This window comes from Dromaius novaehollandiae, chromosome W, assembly GCF_036370855.1.
Source record: "Dromaius novaehollandiae isolate bDroNov1 chromosome W, bDroNov1.hap1, whole genome shotgun sequence".
Taxonomy (NCBI): Eukaryota; Metazoa; Chordata; class Aves; order Casuariiformes; family Dromaiidae; genus Dromaius; species Dromaius novaehollandiae.
In genome coordinates, this window is record NC_088130.1 from 28913033 (window position 1) to 28931089 (window position 18057).

The following is an 18057-nucleotide window of genomic DNA, read 5'->3' on the forward strand; positions in this document are numbered from 1 at the left end:
GACATTGTACTTTACAATATAGGTCAGCAGTAGTTTATAAAAACTGCATCTGCAAGATGAGCTCATGTTAAGCTTTTAATTCTAGCATGATTATCTTTACATTTCTGAAATAGAGAGATTACAAAAATAAGGTACATTTGCACAACATTTTAACACTCCTGCTTTCAAAATCAGTTTCTTTAAAAATATTCAATACTGTCTTTAAAATGCCCTCCCAAAGTATTTTCTTCAACAACTGATTAAGGAAAAAGGCAGAAAAGCACGTATAAGTAAACATATTAAAAGCCCAAAGAATTACTATGAGATGTTTCTGCCTTATCACAGATCTAAATAAATGGTGTAAGAATGATAATGTTGCCATAAAAATGTCATAGAACCACAGCTCATTTCTCCCTTTATCAGTTCCTTTCTCCCATTCATACTTGCGATTTTATTTGGTCGTCGGGGCTGCTAGGTCTCTGTTTCATTCCAAAGAAGCTACTTACGTGCTATCTCAAAGGATTAGTTTTTCAAAGTAGTTGGAGTTTTAATTATTCTTATGGTAGTTACAGGACTTTCAACCCTTCACTTCCCCGTTCTTCTAATTACTTTCCTTGTAATTATCCCTAATCATGGCACTGGAACCACACAAACACTGAAGCAAGCAGTTTCCTTCAGTGGAACAAAGCCAGCATGTACTTTCTCCTGAAGCTTATAAAGCTGAAATCACCTCCTGACTAAAAAGAATCCGGCGCTGATCTTCACCAAACTTTTTCACCCACAGATGGCAATTCCCCAGATCATTCTCATACCACCTTTCAAATTCAAGGTAAGTCAAAGCAAGATTTGGATGCTTTTCAAATACATCTGAAATAAACACTGGGAACAGGGAAACAGGAAGCAGGGAAAGAAACAGTGTCTCACTTCAGGTCCAAGAGCAAACACTCATGAGGAATAGAACTGGCTGGGATTTATTGGTAGAATACGGATGAAATAATTCAGGTTAATCGAAACAATCTCCTCCCCCAAAAGAAAAGAAACATACTGAGTTTGGTGATATTTGGGGGGGGATAAGCTCCTCAGATCCAGGATGGCATTTCAGAGAGCGCAAATACGAGATATCTACTCGGAACATACTAAAAAACTCTTCAGCGGAGTGTGATAGAATCGCTTTCAGCTTGGTGGTCTGCCAGATTTGAAGCAAGGATATAAACCTGTCCCACATCCCAAATTAATGCCCTAGACTCCAGCTTATACAGCTGGTCTGTCTCCAGGTCATTGGAAATTTAATTATGTACGCAGAAGTCAGAAGAAAAAAAAAAACATATGGGGACAAAGAAGGGAAGAGACTTTTTCTCTATCCTTTTTTCAAACCACAAGAAAGATCATCTCTCCTATTCTTTGCTCCCTTATTTCAGATTGAAATGACAAGGAGAGTGGTGGAATTATTGACGAATTTGTGATAGTATTATCTGCAAAAATGACAGACCTATCTCAAACTTTCTGATAGGTACTTAAGCAAAAAATTATTTTCAGAGTTGTTAATGCCAAATGTAGTTACAAGCAGCTGGCATAAAGGGCTATAATTTCATTTGAATTCCAGGAAGCAGAGCCATTTTCATTTTATAGCAAAATGCAAAGATTAAAAATAACTGAAAAATAAGTAGTTCTTTCAAGTTTCGTCACAACTACCAATGGTGATTCAGAACACAAGAAAAATTTTCTTCTTAGAGTGAATACATAGCTCACAATCTAGATGTTGGAGGAAAAGAAAGTTCACTTATAAGTATATTTTATAATTACTACATTCATCAAACAAGCATATTTTGAAAAATTAAAAATAACTGTAAATTTATCAGATGAACATGAAAAAGCAAGGAGATGGGCACACAAACGTAGCTTAATGTTTAGAGCATCTCTATATACTATACTGGAGTACATGCAGAGATTCTGACTATTTCTGAGCCATGTTAGGTTAGGCACCAAAAACAGTCTAGTTTTGCCAGCTGTTAGCACCAAGAAACAGGATTCGTCAGCTCAAGAATAGCGCTATGTTAATGCAGCTATATTGCTTGTGAAATTCTGCCCTGTTCAGTGCCATGTACCACACCCATACAGCTGTACATATATCTTCCTACTGATCAAGATCCACCTAAATCTCATCCAAGCCTAGTGTTTCTCCTTGGATAAGTGTCTCTGAAGGCCTGCACCTAGCCAATAAACACTAGATGGACAGATCTGGATGAAACTAAAAAGTCTGAATTTAGGCCTTGGGAGAGGCTGGAGAGTTGTGGTTTAATTTTAAAAATAAACTTTTATTTTTGGAATGTTAATTCAACATTGCAATTGTAGCAAAACCAAAATATTTTAAACTTACCTTAAAACACTATGAAAATCTCCAGTCTCTCCCATGTTTTCAAAAGCTGAGCAATACTGGCTTTGTCATAAACTATGTCAGCAGACTGGACTTCCTGCTGGGAAGTACAGCAGTGGTAAAATGGTAGAGCTTATCATGAAACACCAAAAGAGAAGATATAAAAACAGGAAGGTGTTTCTAAAAACCATTTGAAGTGTTGTTTTAATTTTCAAATTTCAAAAAAATAAAAAAAAAAGAAAGAAGTGCACTATTAGGTAGATTCGATTAATCTAGTATTCCCTTACAAAAATTCTTTTCTAGGTTGTGTATCTAGAAGCAAACAAAACTTGTTAAGCAACTACCAGTCCATTAAAACACTTGCACACAATCAAAAACAAAGGCAATAACAGAAGAGATGATTCACACAGAAATTTAGCTTGCAATACCTTCATGTTAGATGCCTCAGTTTCCAGTTTTGTTAGGTGATTTGAGTTGTCCTCAAGCTCTTGTCGAAGGTTGGAGTTCTCCATCTTTAATGCCTCAACTTGCTTTAACAACTGATCATATGAAGCTGCAGCCATCCTGGGCTACCCTCAACCCTAGAGAAATAACAGGCAATACTAAAATTAAACATTTTAGGAAAAACTTATCTAAACATGAAGTTACATCTTACTTTTTTCCATGAGCCACTCAACGTTCTAAACATTTAATTCAAATCCATTAAATCAAGACCTAGAACTAATGCCATTTCAAAGGCATTTTTCAGTGGGCTTCCATTTGATACACATGATTCAGCAAAGGAAAGAAGTTGAGAACAATTGCTTCAGGTATTAGAGAAAGCCAGAATTCATAAAGGAAAATCATACCACCACACAAAAGCATCATTAGCATTAGTGCTTCAGTTATAACAATAAAAAACTAAGCAGATAATAGACCGTATTTAATCATTTTTGAATAGTCAACAAGCAGTGTCAACCATATCTACAAGATGCTGACTGACTGCCCACATATTTTATGAAGTGGAAGATAGTCACAAATGCCCAGCACTCCTTAGAATAACACACACTCATGGAAATGTTGTGTGAAAGGAGAACAACAGCTAAGTACTGAGCAATTTTAACAGAACAAAAGCATCAAATGTAGCAGTAATCAATCTTCATGACTAGGAGTTTTTCAAAAGACTTAAAATAAATATTCAATGTATTTCCAACACAAGAAGTGGTTATATTGCACAGTAGAAAAAACAGATTAAAGGGCTTTTCCTAGTATCAAGGATACTCCACATTGAAAATACAAAAAAGAAAAGTAGCAAAGGTACGTTACATGATCTATGAAATAAAAACATCAAATACATTGTTACAGTGATTTTGTCAATAAGTCATACCTGCATTTTCAGTGATATTTATTTTGGGTAATACTGTAACACAGTCCTAAAACACCACCACAATTATTCAGCCATTACAAAGTAGCATGTAACAAATATTCTAATTTAAAGGATAAAATTGAAATTATTTCCTGCTTTCCAAATCAACAAACCATCAGAGTTTTCATCTAAGAAACAATATGTAAGATAATGAAAACGTGGTTAATCACATTTGAACCACTTTACAGTTGAAGTTATCAATTTCTTATTCATCAGTCATCCAAGAGACTAACAGGAAGCCCAGCATATTTCACTGTAAGACTCTGCTAAGCAAGTACAGGACCTGTAACTCAAAGGAGAACAATGCAAAAAAGCTTTCAGGACAACATTTCTTTTTCATCACCCCTATAGTGACTTTGGAAAAGATCAAAAATCTAAAGTTGGATCATAGTTAGAATTTCTTTTGTTCTTCTGGAACATGTTGCAAACGCAGGCCGCAAGCTGCGCGGTGAAGGGTGCTGACGGAAGAGCAGCTTCTGTGCACCCGCTCGCCGCGCTGCCGACCTTTACAATTACAAAGTCAAGGAAGCGCCTGGGTAATCGATTTCACTCTCTGAGACACCTCTTAATTGAATTATCATCAAGCTAATTAACAAGTAGGTAAAATTAGCCCAATGGTTGGACTTAGTTCTCCTAATTTTCAGATTTTATATAGGTTTAATCTCTTAAATGTTAAAGAAAATATAAGCGAAAAAATATATAGTTAAAGATGGGAACAATAACGAAAGCTCTACTGCTTTTTGATGCTACTAGTTTACCTCCTTTTCAAGAAACAGATCTTGATGTTCTAAACATCTCTCATCATTAAAAAAAGACCAAGAAGCTGCTGTTTGCAGAACAGTGACTTCACTGACAGTACAAATGTGGCGAAGAAAAAAATCCCAAATAAATATTTATTTTTCATGATACAGTCATACTGGACTAGAGACCTCAATTTCAGAGAAATGACAGCAGTCTGGGACAACTACTCTGTTACATGGATTCTGTGCTTTTATCATCAGGCAGTTCCACCCAGCTGGCAGAGAGCTGTCAAAGCGTGTTGAAACGAAAAAAGAAGAAAAAAAGCGCACTGTTTGTGTTCCATTTCATGCCTGTATTTATTTGGTAAGTACTAATTTGCCACTCTAATAAAACCAGCAGCTGTAGTTTATGTTTCTTTTCAGAACATAAACTACATGGACAATCCTGCACAAGCCCAAGCAAAGGTATGTAACTTTAAAATGTTTTTACTTCAAATTGCTGTCTATTAGTATCGTACTATATTATTGATAGCATCTGTTGTTTTATAGGAGGCTCTGGAATTGCACTGTGGAGGTAATTAACTTAAACGTTCATTTGTTGCACCTCTGACATGTTAGAAATACACCTCAATTATATCACGCATTTATTCATTTACATCTAATTGACAGTGGCTGCTGTGTGCCATGGTTTGACATGCATGTCGGTTCCAGCTAGAATATCTTTTTCTTACATTATGTTAACCGGTGGTAAATATGAAAGGACAGGTAATGATTAAAATATCAGATTCTTCCATTTTCTGTCCAATCTGAGAAATTCTCACTCATGCATTTGGAAGTCAAAATAATTTGCCACCCTTAGCAAGATGCATAAACACAAAGAAGAAAATGCAGAAAAATGAATGAGGAGAGGACCTACAGTAGAAGAACAGCAATTAGTGGGCTCAGATTTTGTAAATGAAAACAAGCTTAAATGTAGTTATGTTAAATGAGTAAGATTCTAGTTATGGCGGGGGGGTAATTTTAAGTAGTGCATCTTACATAAAGTGTCTGCCAACTCTCAAAAAAAAAACAACTTTAAGGCAGTATTTCGAATAAAAACAAAAAGTTTTACTCATTATGCATCCAGTAATAAAGATTCACTTATTATCCCTTAAAGAAGTAAGCTCCTCTCCCCAAAATCCACCAAAATTCTCTTAGCTGAAGCACTAAATATTCAATGGTTTCAAATAAGCAAAATAAAAGGCACATTCGCCAAACTGTTAATTTCAATTGATGTGATAAGACTCAGAGCAGAATTCAAGATTGGCTTTAGGCAATTCCCATCTGTTCCTATCACTCTCTCAACATACGAAAACTGGAAGCAGGATCTCAAAAACCTGAAGAAAAATACGTTAAAAAATAGCAATTTTGTTACCATCTTCCTCTCCTGATCTTAGTTCCTAGGATCTCCTTCCTTTTGTGGAATATATTATTTTTTCACAATATTGGAGTGAGACCGTGTTCCACCTTAGACTAGGAGTCACTCACCAATTTACATCAAATACTACTTATGCAGGTTTTCAAATAAAAGACTATTGGGATTAGCTCATTGCTAGAAGCTAGGTAATCCAAAAACATCTTCAATTTTTATTTAATAACAGATGTTGTCCACAATGACAATAAGTTACATTTTTCACAGTTAGAAAGGAAACTCGCGCCTCAAAAATATTTTGAGCTTGGCTCAAGGATTGCATTTTATTTTGCTATTAGCCTTTAATCCAATTTTCTTGTGTACTCTTATTACAGAAGAAATCCAAAAGATAAGAACCACCCACAAATGTTTGTTCATGGAATCGTTCATTATGAACAATACCTTTACATCACAAAATACAGACTTTACACCGCAAAATAACCTGTATATCCCCAAAAGTTAAATAATGAATCTTTTGGTAAGCCAAAATATCCAGTCCAAAAATATGATTAGTTTGAATGTCTTATGCTGAATTTAGAATTCCAAATACAAACACTAAAAAGTCAAATATTTCTACTCTTTGAACCACTCATAAACTGCAAAAACAAAAGGAAAGATAAATGAGGAAAATTAACGAAGCCGTTTGGGAGAATTCAGCATCCGTACAATGGCACAAGTTATTAAAGAGAAAACCTTACAGACTTCAGTGTGGTCAGCATTTCTCCAAAAGCACATGACTATTTTACGTAACAGATAAAACTGCTGTATAAAAAAGTTTCCAAGCCTGACGATGACCCAAACTGAAGGGAGAGGCAACACATTCCCTGGCTACCTGAAGCCCAGCTGAACACCTAGTGCTGGCACAGAAAACACTTACTGGGACAGGAGCCCTATTTCTATTTTTTTTCAGCATTCTCAGTGCCACACAGCTCTGGCACTTGCTGCATAAGTCCCAGCTACAAGCATCATCCGATAGCCCGCAACAGCACTGAGAAGTGGCTTGAAGGGAAGAGGTCTAACGTTACAGATGCACTGTGGGCCAGGCAGGCATTGCATTGCTTTCAGTGATGCCATGCCCTCGGCTAAGGCGAGTGGCTAGACGCTTGAAGGGTTTACCCTCCACCACAGCACAGCACTCCTCAGGAGCAAATGGACTAGACCTCCTCAACCCTTCAAGATGATTCTTGATTTTCCTCCCTGTAAAGGAAGGGCTACCAAATATTTGAGACTACCCTACACTCAGGCCGACATAGTAAATTACTTTGTAGAAATGACAGGCCTAACCTACCCCAACTGCAGCACAGCATTTGAAATGGTGCCACATGTAAAATCAGCTATGGTTATGATAGAGATTAGTAGAAAACTGTAAATAGGTAAGGAATAATTTAAAGACAAGATGACACTGGGCTGTGCTGAAAGCAGAACTGTTGGGCTGGAGACAGGCTATTAGTCAAGTTCCCCAAGAACTAGTTTGTGACAGATATTATTCAATATTTCATTATTGACCTTGGCACAAGAAGTGGCTGAGTGGCAACAAAGCTTGATGTCATAAATTCAAGAAGCTTCATGAGATCAGAGGACTGGAACACAATATATAAAGAATTTGATGACCTGAGGAAGGGAACAGTAGAAATAGGATGAAATTAAATAACATAAAATGCAAGGTCATTGATTTAGGAATCACTAACAAGAGCTACCACTGTTACCTGGGATCTTGTCACTTGGAAGTACTGAGCAGGGAGGAGACTAACTCGAACCTTACCAGTCAGCCAACAGAAAGCTAGAGCACTACCAACACGATACTAACACAAGGAAAGCAAACATAATCCCTGGAGTTACCACCTCATTTTACAAGATATAAGTAACATCTGAACAAGGACGCTATGCACAGTTTCGGTCAACTATACTAAGAAAAGTGAATGTAAGTGGGTGCATAGGAAGATGCTAAGTGATCAGGAAACTAGAGGGTCTCTTATATCAGATGAGACTAGCTGAGCAAACCTTTGCTGCTTCAGCTAAACAAAGGCTGGAAGGTCACAGCTACATCTTATAAATATTATTAGGGAAGAAAAAACACTTAAGAAGGAGAAAAATATTTATGTTAAAATGCAGTACTGACACAGAACAAATGGGTATGAATTGGTCATTAATGAACGTAGACTGGAAACCTCCAATAGAAGTTGTAAACTCAGAAATATCCTTGCCTAGCTGACCGCACAGGAAGGAACTAAACTTAACAACTCAGAAATCCAATCTTATATTCCTAAACATATATACAGAAGAATACTGTACCTATTTTCATTCCTACAATCCATTATATCAGTGCTATTCAATTAAAATTAAATTGCTTCTCTACATTCTTTTTTTCCATCATTCTATCCTTTCAGTGTCTTTTATAATAATGACATGTCAAAGTGTTTCACAAAAGACACAGTTATTTCAATTTAAAATTGGGGAAACTGAGCCATAGGTAATGCATGACCCCGAAGCAGGTTAGGCTTTCTGATGCTGAACACTGTGACACCTTTCAGCACTTAGCTTGCAAAGTGGAATCACAAGGCTCAATTGGACACTCACTAGCTGTTCTACATATTTTGAGTAGACGCCTAAAAATTAAACTTATTTCAACAATCATTTTGAGCATTCACTTAGGTATCCAGCTATGTAAATGCTGTTAAGAACACATATCCCAAAATCTGCTTCTTCTCTGGAAACAGATATCTACCAATAACCCCAGGCTAAAACTTGCATCAGATTGGAGTTCAGATCCCCAAATTCTTGGATTTACGCTCCAAAATTATCCTTCTGGCTACAAAAAAATGACTTGACTTTTTAAACACAGAAGTGGTGGTGGCAGCAAAGGAAGAGAAATTGATAGTATCTCTCTACCCATTTCTTGTCATTTCTTGGTCAGAAATAACTCTCTTGGGATGCAGTCTTAAACTTGCCCCATAAGAAACATCCAGAATCTAGGTCTCCTAGCTCCCTGACCTGTATTCTCATCATTAAGATACTTCTTCTCTTCCATCTCCTATCAAAGTAAGGTGAAATTATGACAAGAAATTTCACTACGCTCTACTGAATCAGCAGCTTACATGAATACACACAAAGGAGAAATTCAAGCTGCATGCTCTTTCACATACTAAAACCAAAATTAATCAGCAGCCTAAATTTATGCAAATGCACTGTTAAGATTTAGATATGCATTCTTCTTCATTATGAAAATTATACAAGTAGCAACTATCCAGGAATCAGGAATTTTGATGGGCTCTTTTTAGTCTGAAATCCCAATAAAGATAGGCAAAAACACCAACATTTTCTGAAAACTTAGTTTTATATTAATCAGAGCAGGGGGTTTTTTGTATTTAATATCAATAAGCATATATACTCAACATGCCCTGAAGAGGTTCTGCTCAAGAACCTCAAGCTCAACAATTTGTGATATTTTAATTAAACCTCCTTACGAAAATATTTCAGACCCCATTACTGTCTTTCAGCCATAAAAGCTATCATTATTACCAGAGCTTTCTATTTTTATAAAACAACTTCTGTAGAACAGAAGTCTAGTCTTAGCAAAACCCTAACATGTCTCTTCTCAACCATGTGGTAAAAGCAGAGTGTGCTAATGCACTCTGTAGCGGCTGAAAATTTTTCACAGTGTAGTTTCTTCTCTTAAAAATTGTAATCCTTGCACCTAATGTTCATGAAGATCTCTATTATAATTTAGTAAGGTTAAAAAGGACTATCAACTCTGATTTCTTTCAATAGCCACAGATTTTATCCAGCTACCCTATGCTAAGCCAAATATCTTGTCCTTGTTATTTTTTACCATTCTGCTGATTTTTGCCATTCACTCCCAGGTCACTGATGGGGAATTGTTCTTCAAGAGCATATCACACTGAATTCAGGAAGAAAAGAAACGTATGTAGCGGTAGACCATACTGCCTTTAAAGCATATTCTTGATGTTTTCCAATTAGTTACTTATTCATCCTTTCAATACACTTCAGAAGAGATTTTTCTGAAGTCCCAAGCCTAAGGCTTCTGACTTGCAAGAGTGCCCGCGCTGGGCGGGCTCAAGGGGGCCTGCCCCAGCTGTCCGCCCTACCCATCTCCACCAGGCTCCCACCCAGGGAAGAGGGGAGGGCTCAGCTGCTCAGGCAGCAGCTGCCGAACCACTGCAGATTACCGCTTGACATACTAAGGTAATCCGAAATAGGTGTCGGTTTAATTTACTATGCCGGGCCATTAACCACAATGGTTCAGCAGCTGTTACATGAGCAGTTCCAAAAGAGGGGCAGGGCTGACAGACAGGGGCCAAACGCAGACCAGCTGCTCCAAGGTAAGCCAGCCCCCCTCGTTAATTTTAGCTCTAAATGGACAACTGTATATGGTTACCTTTATCAATACACTGGAAACCTCAAAGAGAATGAAGTGAGGTTTATTTGGCCATACTTATTTTGAACATATCAAACCATGCTGATTTGCATTAATTCAATTTCTCTGTTGACTGAATCCTTTATCAGCTTTTCCACTGTGCTGACTGGAGCTTGACTTCAGGTTAAATGTCCAATGGTTTATATATAGATGTTTATCTGCTTCTTTTTTAACTCTAGAAAAGTACCAGCACTCTCCTAAGTCTTTTTTGCTATTCTAATAATTTGTTAAAAATGAGCATCCATGGTCCAGAGACTGACTTACTCAGTTCAGTCTGGGGCAAGTTTTCCAGGCCTGCTAATTTACAAATCCTTAGCCTTCATAGGTGTTGTTTAATACTTTCCTTGTGTACTCACTGACAAATACTCCATCCCCTGCAGGTGATTAAAGTCCATTATCCTGATTCTTTCCAGAGAGTGCAAAAAATCATATTTCTGCCTTTTCCAGCATCACTGTGAACAATTCTGTTACTTCCACCTGGTGGCAAGCCTATGCCTTAGTAAAATGCCTTTTGTTGCTAATGTATTTAATCCTCCTACCCCTCTTTGCATCAAAGAGCCTCAAAACTTCTGGGCAGTAGCAGTTGGAGAGGAAGTTATTTAGCTTTTCACCTGGGCTACGTGGGCACACAAACAGAATGAGGAGAATGTCCACAAGGAGAAGGGCAGTGTTACAGATCTGGCACCTTCAGTTCATAGCCTCACTCTGCAATAATGCGCCCAGGTACATCAGCCAGAGGGATGCGGGAAGGAGTGGAAAACAGCCATCACTGAAAACTTTTTCGGTTGTCCATAAGCTTGTTTTAGCAACGAGGACTCTGATGTCAGAAAGTGGCCTGCAATGTATGCAATGGTATTCCTTTTAATAATGTCCAAAATGAAATTTGAAAGTTGTTCATGAAATGATATCAAAAGATAATCCCTAGATTAGGCACCCTCTGAATTCTCTACTTTTGGGAAGGATTTTTTTTTTTTGGCCTTGTAGGAAAAACAAGGCCCAGATCAAAAGCCATTACTATTACCAGTTTCCTAATAAAATGTATGAAAAGGTCAATCCCTCTAAAAGGAGGTCACGCTCAACTTTCCCTACCTAAACCTCAACTGCATCAGAAGGATTTTCTTCTTAGTTTTTCTATCTATCTCTGCATGAGGGTTAGCATTGTACAGTGGAATAAAGTATTTAGCTGTTAATATACCTGTCCTTCCTAAATCCTTTCAGCTGTGGGCAAGGGTGGGGGTTATGCCTCCCCCTCTTTTTTTCCTTAAATGAATTTGTAATTTGGCAAGATCTTTAGAGACATTGGTAGATTTTGGGACGCTGTTCCTTACGTTCAATAACACAGAAAGTATGCTGCAAAACCTACAGTGCACCAAGTTTTGAAAGACAGCCAGAATTTTATTAATCACAAGTAAACACGCAACACCCTGGAACACAGATATTGCAGAATTTCATACACTTTGTCCTAGCAATGACTGTCTTCACAGCTGACATTCTTGCCCTGTACTCTCCAACCATCCTAACAAGCAGACACATCATCTGTTTTTCCTAACCAAAAGGCAACTTGGCACATAAAGGTCCCAAAATAATAAATGATCCACATCCTCTGCATTCTGTAAGAGCAGGAGAAGAAGGACAATTATGATGGCAGTCTCATCTGAACTCTGAATTGCCTTGCTTGTTATAGGTCAAGTATGAAGGCTTTTGTGGTTTTTGTTAACTAGAAACAACCCCACATTTAGGATTTTACTAGAAATTGCTAACAATCCAAATAACATTCATAACGACACCAAAGAAAAGAGGAAAACGCGTAAATCCTACATTTCAGGCTACAAACAGTCAAGTTGAGCTTTTATCACATTGTCAAGGAAAAAAAAGCCGAAAACACTTCTTCCTTTAGAATTCTGGGTTGGGAAGTTCCCTAGCTTGTTAGTCATGCTGCATTCAGAATACGGCTGTGAAAATAAGAAACATGATTTGCATTTAAATACTATATTGAACACAAAGCCGTTCAGACACCATTTGAATCATAACTTATATTGGACCAAGGATGATTCACAAGCCTGCATACTCATTCTTCATGATGATCATCTTCGCTATTCGTAGCCAAGTGTATGCCCTCACTACATATGACTTGCTGCTTACTTATTATTTCTCCTAATCTTCTAACAGTCCAATTCCAGAAGGCGTAAGCTATTAAAATCCTGAGAGAGGTCTCTTATTCTAGGTGAAAATACAAACTAAAACCATTAACATGAAATAAATCGGTTTTAAGTAAAAGAGAAAATGAAAAATATTATTTTAAAATAAGAAAATACGGAAATATCTTTCCACATTGGGTGATCTATCAGGGTCGTCTTCAGGGTTTGCTTCAGCACCTGAAGCAAACAGAAGACCATTTGTCTTACAGGAAATAACATCAGCATCTGTTCACACAGGTCCTGTTTGAGTTTGGGAAAACAACCAGCTGAGATTCAAGTTTTCACTGGCAACAACTTATTGTCACAGCATATCATCAGCATCATAGCCTGTTTTTAATACAATTTCATTACATTCGTGAAAAAGTAATAAATTACGTTTCATCAACATAAATATCCTACCAACTGAATTGAGATACACACATAAATCCGATATAGTAATTTGTAAATCAAAGGAAACAATTTTAGACATGCATTTCCAACATGTTATTTTATATCATGCTGATAATATACTAATAATTACAGTGTTCTATGACAGCATGTATCAGAACACATATCATAACCCAACAGTGTGCACAAATATTTTGGCAAATATGATTATGTGGATTCCAGGGACAATGTTTAGGAAAGTCTGCAATTATGAATTATTTAAAGAATTTAAAAGCTATCTTTTATTCATGCTGCCATTTTTAAGAGTGAGACTGCTGCTTCTCGTAGCAGCTACATAGCTTGTTACACAAAACAGTACCAAGATTCTCTGAAGGTCTAAAAAAGTAAAGGAAGAAGCATCACCGTAATAATTATTGCAATCACTATCATGCTTTGTCATTCTCTTTCTTTTCAGGAAAAAGAAGCCAAAGCGCCTTTGCCATCTTTTGCATCTTCTAATATTTGAGCAACTAAAATAAACATTCAAAACATTATAGGACAAACATCCAGTATCACCAGTTTACCTTCTGACCCCAAGTACTCCAACTGGTAAGTCCTCAACTAATGTTTTAAAATTTAATGTTGTCCAGAGTGTATCTCACTAACAGACACCTATGACATCCATTCTAGAACAAGCATATGGCCTACATGGCAAATGTTTTGAGAGGATGTTTAATATAAAACAGAATTTCAGTATCTGTATTTTAGAGTTTTCTTTATCAAAGCTTTTTCATACACCATTGTATTTAACAGAACTGAGGAGGAAGAAAAATATTTTACCACTTTCTTGTAGTCTCCATAAATACAGTAAAGTCTGCTTCCAGAAAACTACTTTCAGTGCTTATATTTATAGGTATTTTTCCAGAACTGTAGTTTTGATAAAAATAATCAGAAATCTGCACTAAAATTAATAGAAAAATTGACTAAGTATTAAAAATATTTAATAGAAAGAACATTAAGGAGCACTTCCCATGCAATAACAGAGGGAGAAAAAAATACTTAAAAACTGAAATTAACGTATGCTATACTATTCACCTATGCACAGCAATTTACTGAAGATACTTCCACGCCAGTGAAAGAGCTAGATGTTTCCTGCTACACCTTTAGAAGGCATCTTTCAGTGCACAGCCATCCAAATCAAACTAGGCAGAACTGGGTTTTGCTGATGCCTTGAAGAATAGTCTATCAAATGAAAAACGCTCCCTACGGTTCACGGCCAGGGTCCTGGACCTAGGTGGATAGAAAGCACTTTAAATTTTGACCCAGATAATAAATACAACCAAATCATTCAGCAGCACACGTTTCTCCCCCCCACAAAAACGAAAACTATGTTACAGTCTTGGCAGAACCGGAGCGTTTTGCTGGCAGTGACCTAATTACTAGGATAAAAAGCTGCATATCTGACAAAGAGAAAGGAAGGACCCACCGCTTCATACATAATTTATTACGATTTCCCACAGCGTTCAGGTTAAACCACAGCTCCCCGCATCTCTTTGTGATGGTAAACGAATTTTCGAGGAGCCGGGGGATCCTCGGGCCCCGGCGCCCCCCGGCCCCTCCGCAGCGCTCTCGCCGCCGGCGCGGGGACGCGCTGCCGCAGCGCGGCGGCCCCACCGCGGCCCGCGCAGCCGGGCGGCCCCGCGCTACCTGCCTCCGCCGCTTTGTGCCCCGCGGCCGGGGCTCGGGCGGCGGCTCCTTCTTTGTTACGCGGCGGCCGTTTCCCTAGACACGGCGCTTCCCCCTTTCTAGGTCAGCGAGCCCCCGCTTTTCCTGAAGCCCGTTTTTAGCCACAAAAGCCGCTTTCTTCTCCCTTCCCGGCGCTGCCGCCTCCCTGTCAACGGCACGGCGGAGAGCCGCAGCCAGACGCCCGGCTCTGCCACGGCGATGGGGCGGGCGGCCCGCGCTCCGGCCCGCTCCCCGCCGCCTGTCAGGCGGCCCCGGCCGCCCCGCGCCGCCGCCACCGCACTCACCCCATCGCCGCGGCCGGCTGCGCCTCCATCCCGCCGCCAGCGCCCGGCCCCGCCCGCACCCACCGGCTGCGCCGCGCCGCGGCCAATACGGCCCCGCCGGTCACGTGCCGCCCGGCCCCGCCCGCACAGCCAATGGGGCGGCGCGCCCGGAGGAGCCCCCGCCCCCGCGGGGGGAACAGCTGCTCCCCCCCGCCGCGGGGAGGGGGCGGGGCCGCAGCCGCTCCCCGAACCCGCGCGCTGGGCTGAGACGGGGCCGCGCTCGCCCCGCCCCCCCCCGCGCGCGCCCCGCCCCCCCCCGCGCGCGCGCCCCTCCGCGGCCGCCCCCCTCCCCCGCCGCGCGGGAGCGAGAGGCGGCGGCCGGGCGGGGAAGGCAGGGCGCGCGGGGGCGGCGGCTGCACGAGCCCCTGCAAGGCCGCTCTGCCGCCGCAGCACTGCGCTGCCAGGGGACGGGCGCAGCACCCCGCAGCCAGGAGCTGCTGCCACTGCGCGCACAGCTCGCAGGCACGCATCGCATACAGCCTGGACCGGGATTTCTCTTAACGCCCCTCTGCTCCCACCCTAACTTTTGGGGAGGTTTTAAGCCACTGACAAGGCGGGCAGGATCTTGTCATAAATGCAAAAACCGACCCCCATTCTATACTGCAGCATTAATACTCACTGCTCCATAGCAATGGGTATGACACTTGAATTCTTCCTGGGGGAAATAATCCCCTAAGTATCTGCATCACTTCTCTTGCGAAGATTATCACTCTATAATCTCTTCTCCCAATGAAAAGAGACAGGCGCTGAATACTATGCAAGACTACAAACAAGCTTGTGCATTTATATGAGGATTCAAGCACTGATCATAGCTGTTTTTAGAAGAAAGTTTCTGCATATACTAGAAGGACATTGTATCATTTCTAAAGAAAACATACAGATACTGCTTATTCAAAAGAACTGTATCTTACAGTGTTATCTCTAACGTATTTAGAGTTCAGTAAAGCATCAGTCTCATGCACTTTGCAGACACAAATTTTTGTCATTACTGCTTGGTAGCTTTGTAAGAGATGTATGCATTTAAGCCACACCAAATTAGAACAGTAAGTGCAAGCTCAGTGATGAGTCTTGGAGAAAAATCCAGAAGATGAACAAACAAATCAATTCAGGACTATTTTAGAACCTCCTTCCAGAACCAAGCCCTCTCTCCAAGGATAAAGATGTAAGGAGCTATTCATGAAGAAGATGCAAGAGCCTAAAGCAGCATCCTAGTGAATACAACAGACAGCAGAAAGCCTGCCATAGTCCAGCTGTTTGAGTTTGTGGTCTGTATCTACTCTTTACAACGTTTTATAGATAGCAGGTAATAAGTGGGATGCTGTTTAAAAAAACTCCAGTTCTTTCTTACATAAAAGGCAGCTTTGTTAAGAAAAAAAGAAAAAGCACAGTATTAGTCTTTTTTATTCTCTGGAAGAAGTGTTCTAGAATAAATCTATGAGCAGTGCAGTCCAACATCTCAGCAAAATACAAGACTTAAAAATTGCAATGGTTTATGAACTAAGCAAGTGAATGTCCTTCCCTGTGTCATGTTATTACATAATTCATGGCAATATTTGCTCAGGCAAGTGGACATAAGGATGTGTTTTTAATGAGCTATCTACCCTTACATGCCTGAGGAAGCCCCATTCCTCCCCTAATCATTTCTTTGATTCGTACGGTACTAGCAGACCCCTGATACCTCGGGGTGCCTTGGAGGGACCAAGCAAAATTAAAGGCACTACAGGCCTATGTAGGGAATGTGAGCAATGGCACCACAGATACTTAAATACAGCTACTTCCTTTTCAGCTGCGTTTCCATGGCTCATTTTTCTAGTCACTACTAGACAACGCTCCAGTCCCAGGAAAGCTGCGCTTTGTCAGCTAACCTTTCGTCAAAGCTCTTCAGGAATAAGGAGATGGTGTAACATTATGTTGTCTGTTACCTTCAACGTGGTAATCACACACAATCTTCTTTAAATGGTAAACCGAGCAAACTGGGGTAGTACTCAGGGACTCTCTAGGATGAGAATGATGAAAATGTCTCATGCTACATATTTGCTACACAGCTTCCATTAATTACAGCCATGTTTGATGTCCTCCCAATTTCTGATGAACTCAATTTCAGACTTGCATATACCACTGACTGTACTAGTGAGCTGTTAATCCTTCAGCCGTAAGAGACTATCTATCACATTACTGTCGGTCTTAGAAGTTTAGAACCTAGTTTTGCATTAAATCTACACCCATCCTGCTCTGATGATATGCCACTGCTTCTTCCCTCAAAAAAGGAAAACTAAATTCTCCTAGATGTTGTGCAGCTCTCTCTATCCCAAAATTATTTAAGTCAGCATAGCTCAAATAAGTGCACATATAGCTCACAACATTTATGTTATCAGTTGGCAAGCTGCTGTAACATGAGTTGTGGTTTATACTCCAATTAGGTCAAATTGAGAATTGTAATAGTTTTAAATCATGTTCTTTATTTGCAAGTGCAATATGGTCTAGAATGGCAATTTTAAGTGTTCAAAGCCACACTAAATGCCAGAGAAACTGAAATCCTATATACTTTAAAGCTAAAATACATACTTTAAGGAAAAAACTAAGCTGTGAAGTAGACTTAATTTTCATAAATCTCTTTCTAGAGTCCAGACTGGGAATATCAGAGATCAAAAGCTTCATAATGTATGCCATTCATTTATCCACATCACACCGCACTTCTTGCAACTCTGAAAAGCCATAAGCTATAGTTTTCAGTCTGTGAAGTTAGTCCTGACCTATTGCTTTATGAGCCTGGTACTCACAAGTTGGCATAGGTTTAAGTAAATTCAGTGCTAAAGAAAAACGTTACATTCACTGCTCTATAGCCTGAAGTTCTGTATTTAATCACAGAACAAGCAGAGCATAAGCAGCAGCGCAGAGTCTCTAATACCTCCTGCCAACACGACAGCTGAGTGGGAGGCAGAAAGCTTTCCCTTCCTTGCTCATAGTAATGCCCATTCTGTGACAATTTCTATAAAAAATGGCAGCTTATGTTTTGTGTCTGTCACATGCACTTGCCTCCA

At 39.7% G+C, this 18057-nt stretch overlaps 1 protein-coding gene across 5 annotated transcripts in view; it reads right to left on the bottom strand.

Moving 5' to 3' along the window:
- Positions 1-18057, bottom strand: part of LOC135323425 (adenomatous polyposis coli protein) — a 94632-nt gene that overhangs the window by 57889 nt on the left and 18686 nt on the right. For 2 of the 5 annotated variants that reach the window (XM_064499769.1, XM_064499767.1), the window contains exon 2: positions 2782-2934. In XM_064499769.1, coding sequence (XP_064355839.1) covers positions 2782-2916 — 135 coding nt within the window. In that variant the 5' untranslated portion in view covers positions 2917-2934. Of the gene's footprint in view, positions 1-2356; positions 2434-2781; positions 2935-14977; positions 15081-18057 lie in introns of those variants that run through there. The other 3 variants (XM_064499768.1, XM_064499770.1, XM_064499771.1) reach the window with 3 other exon arrangements.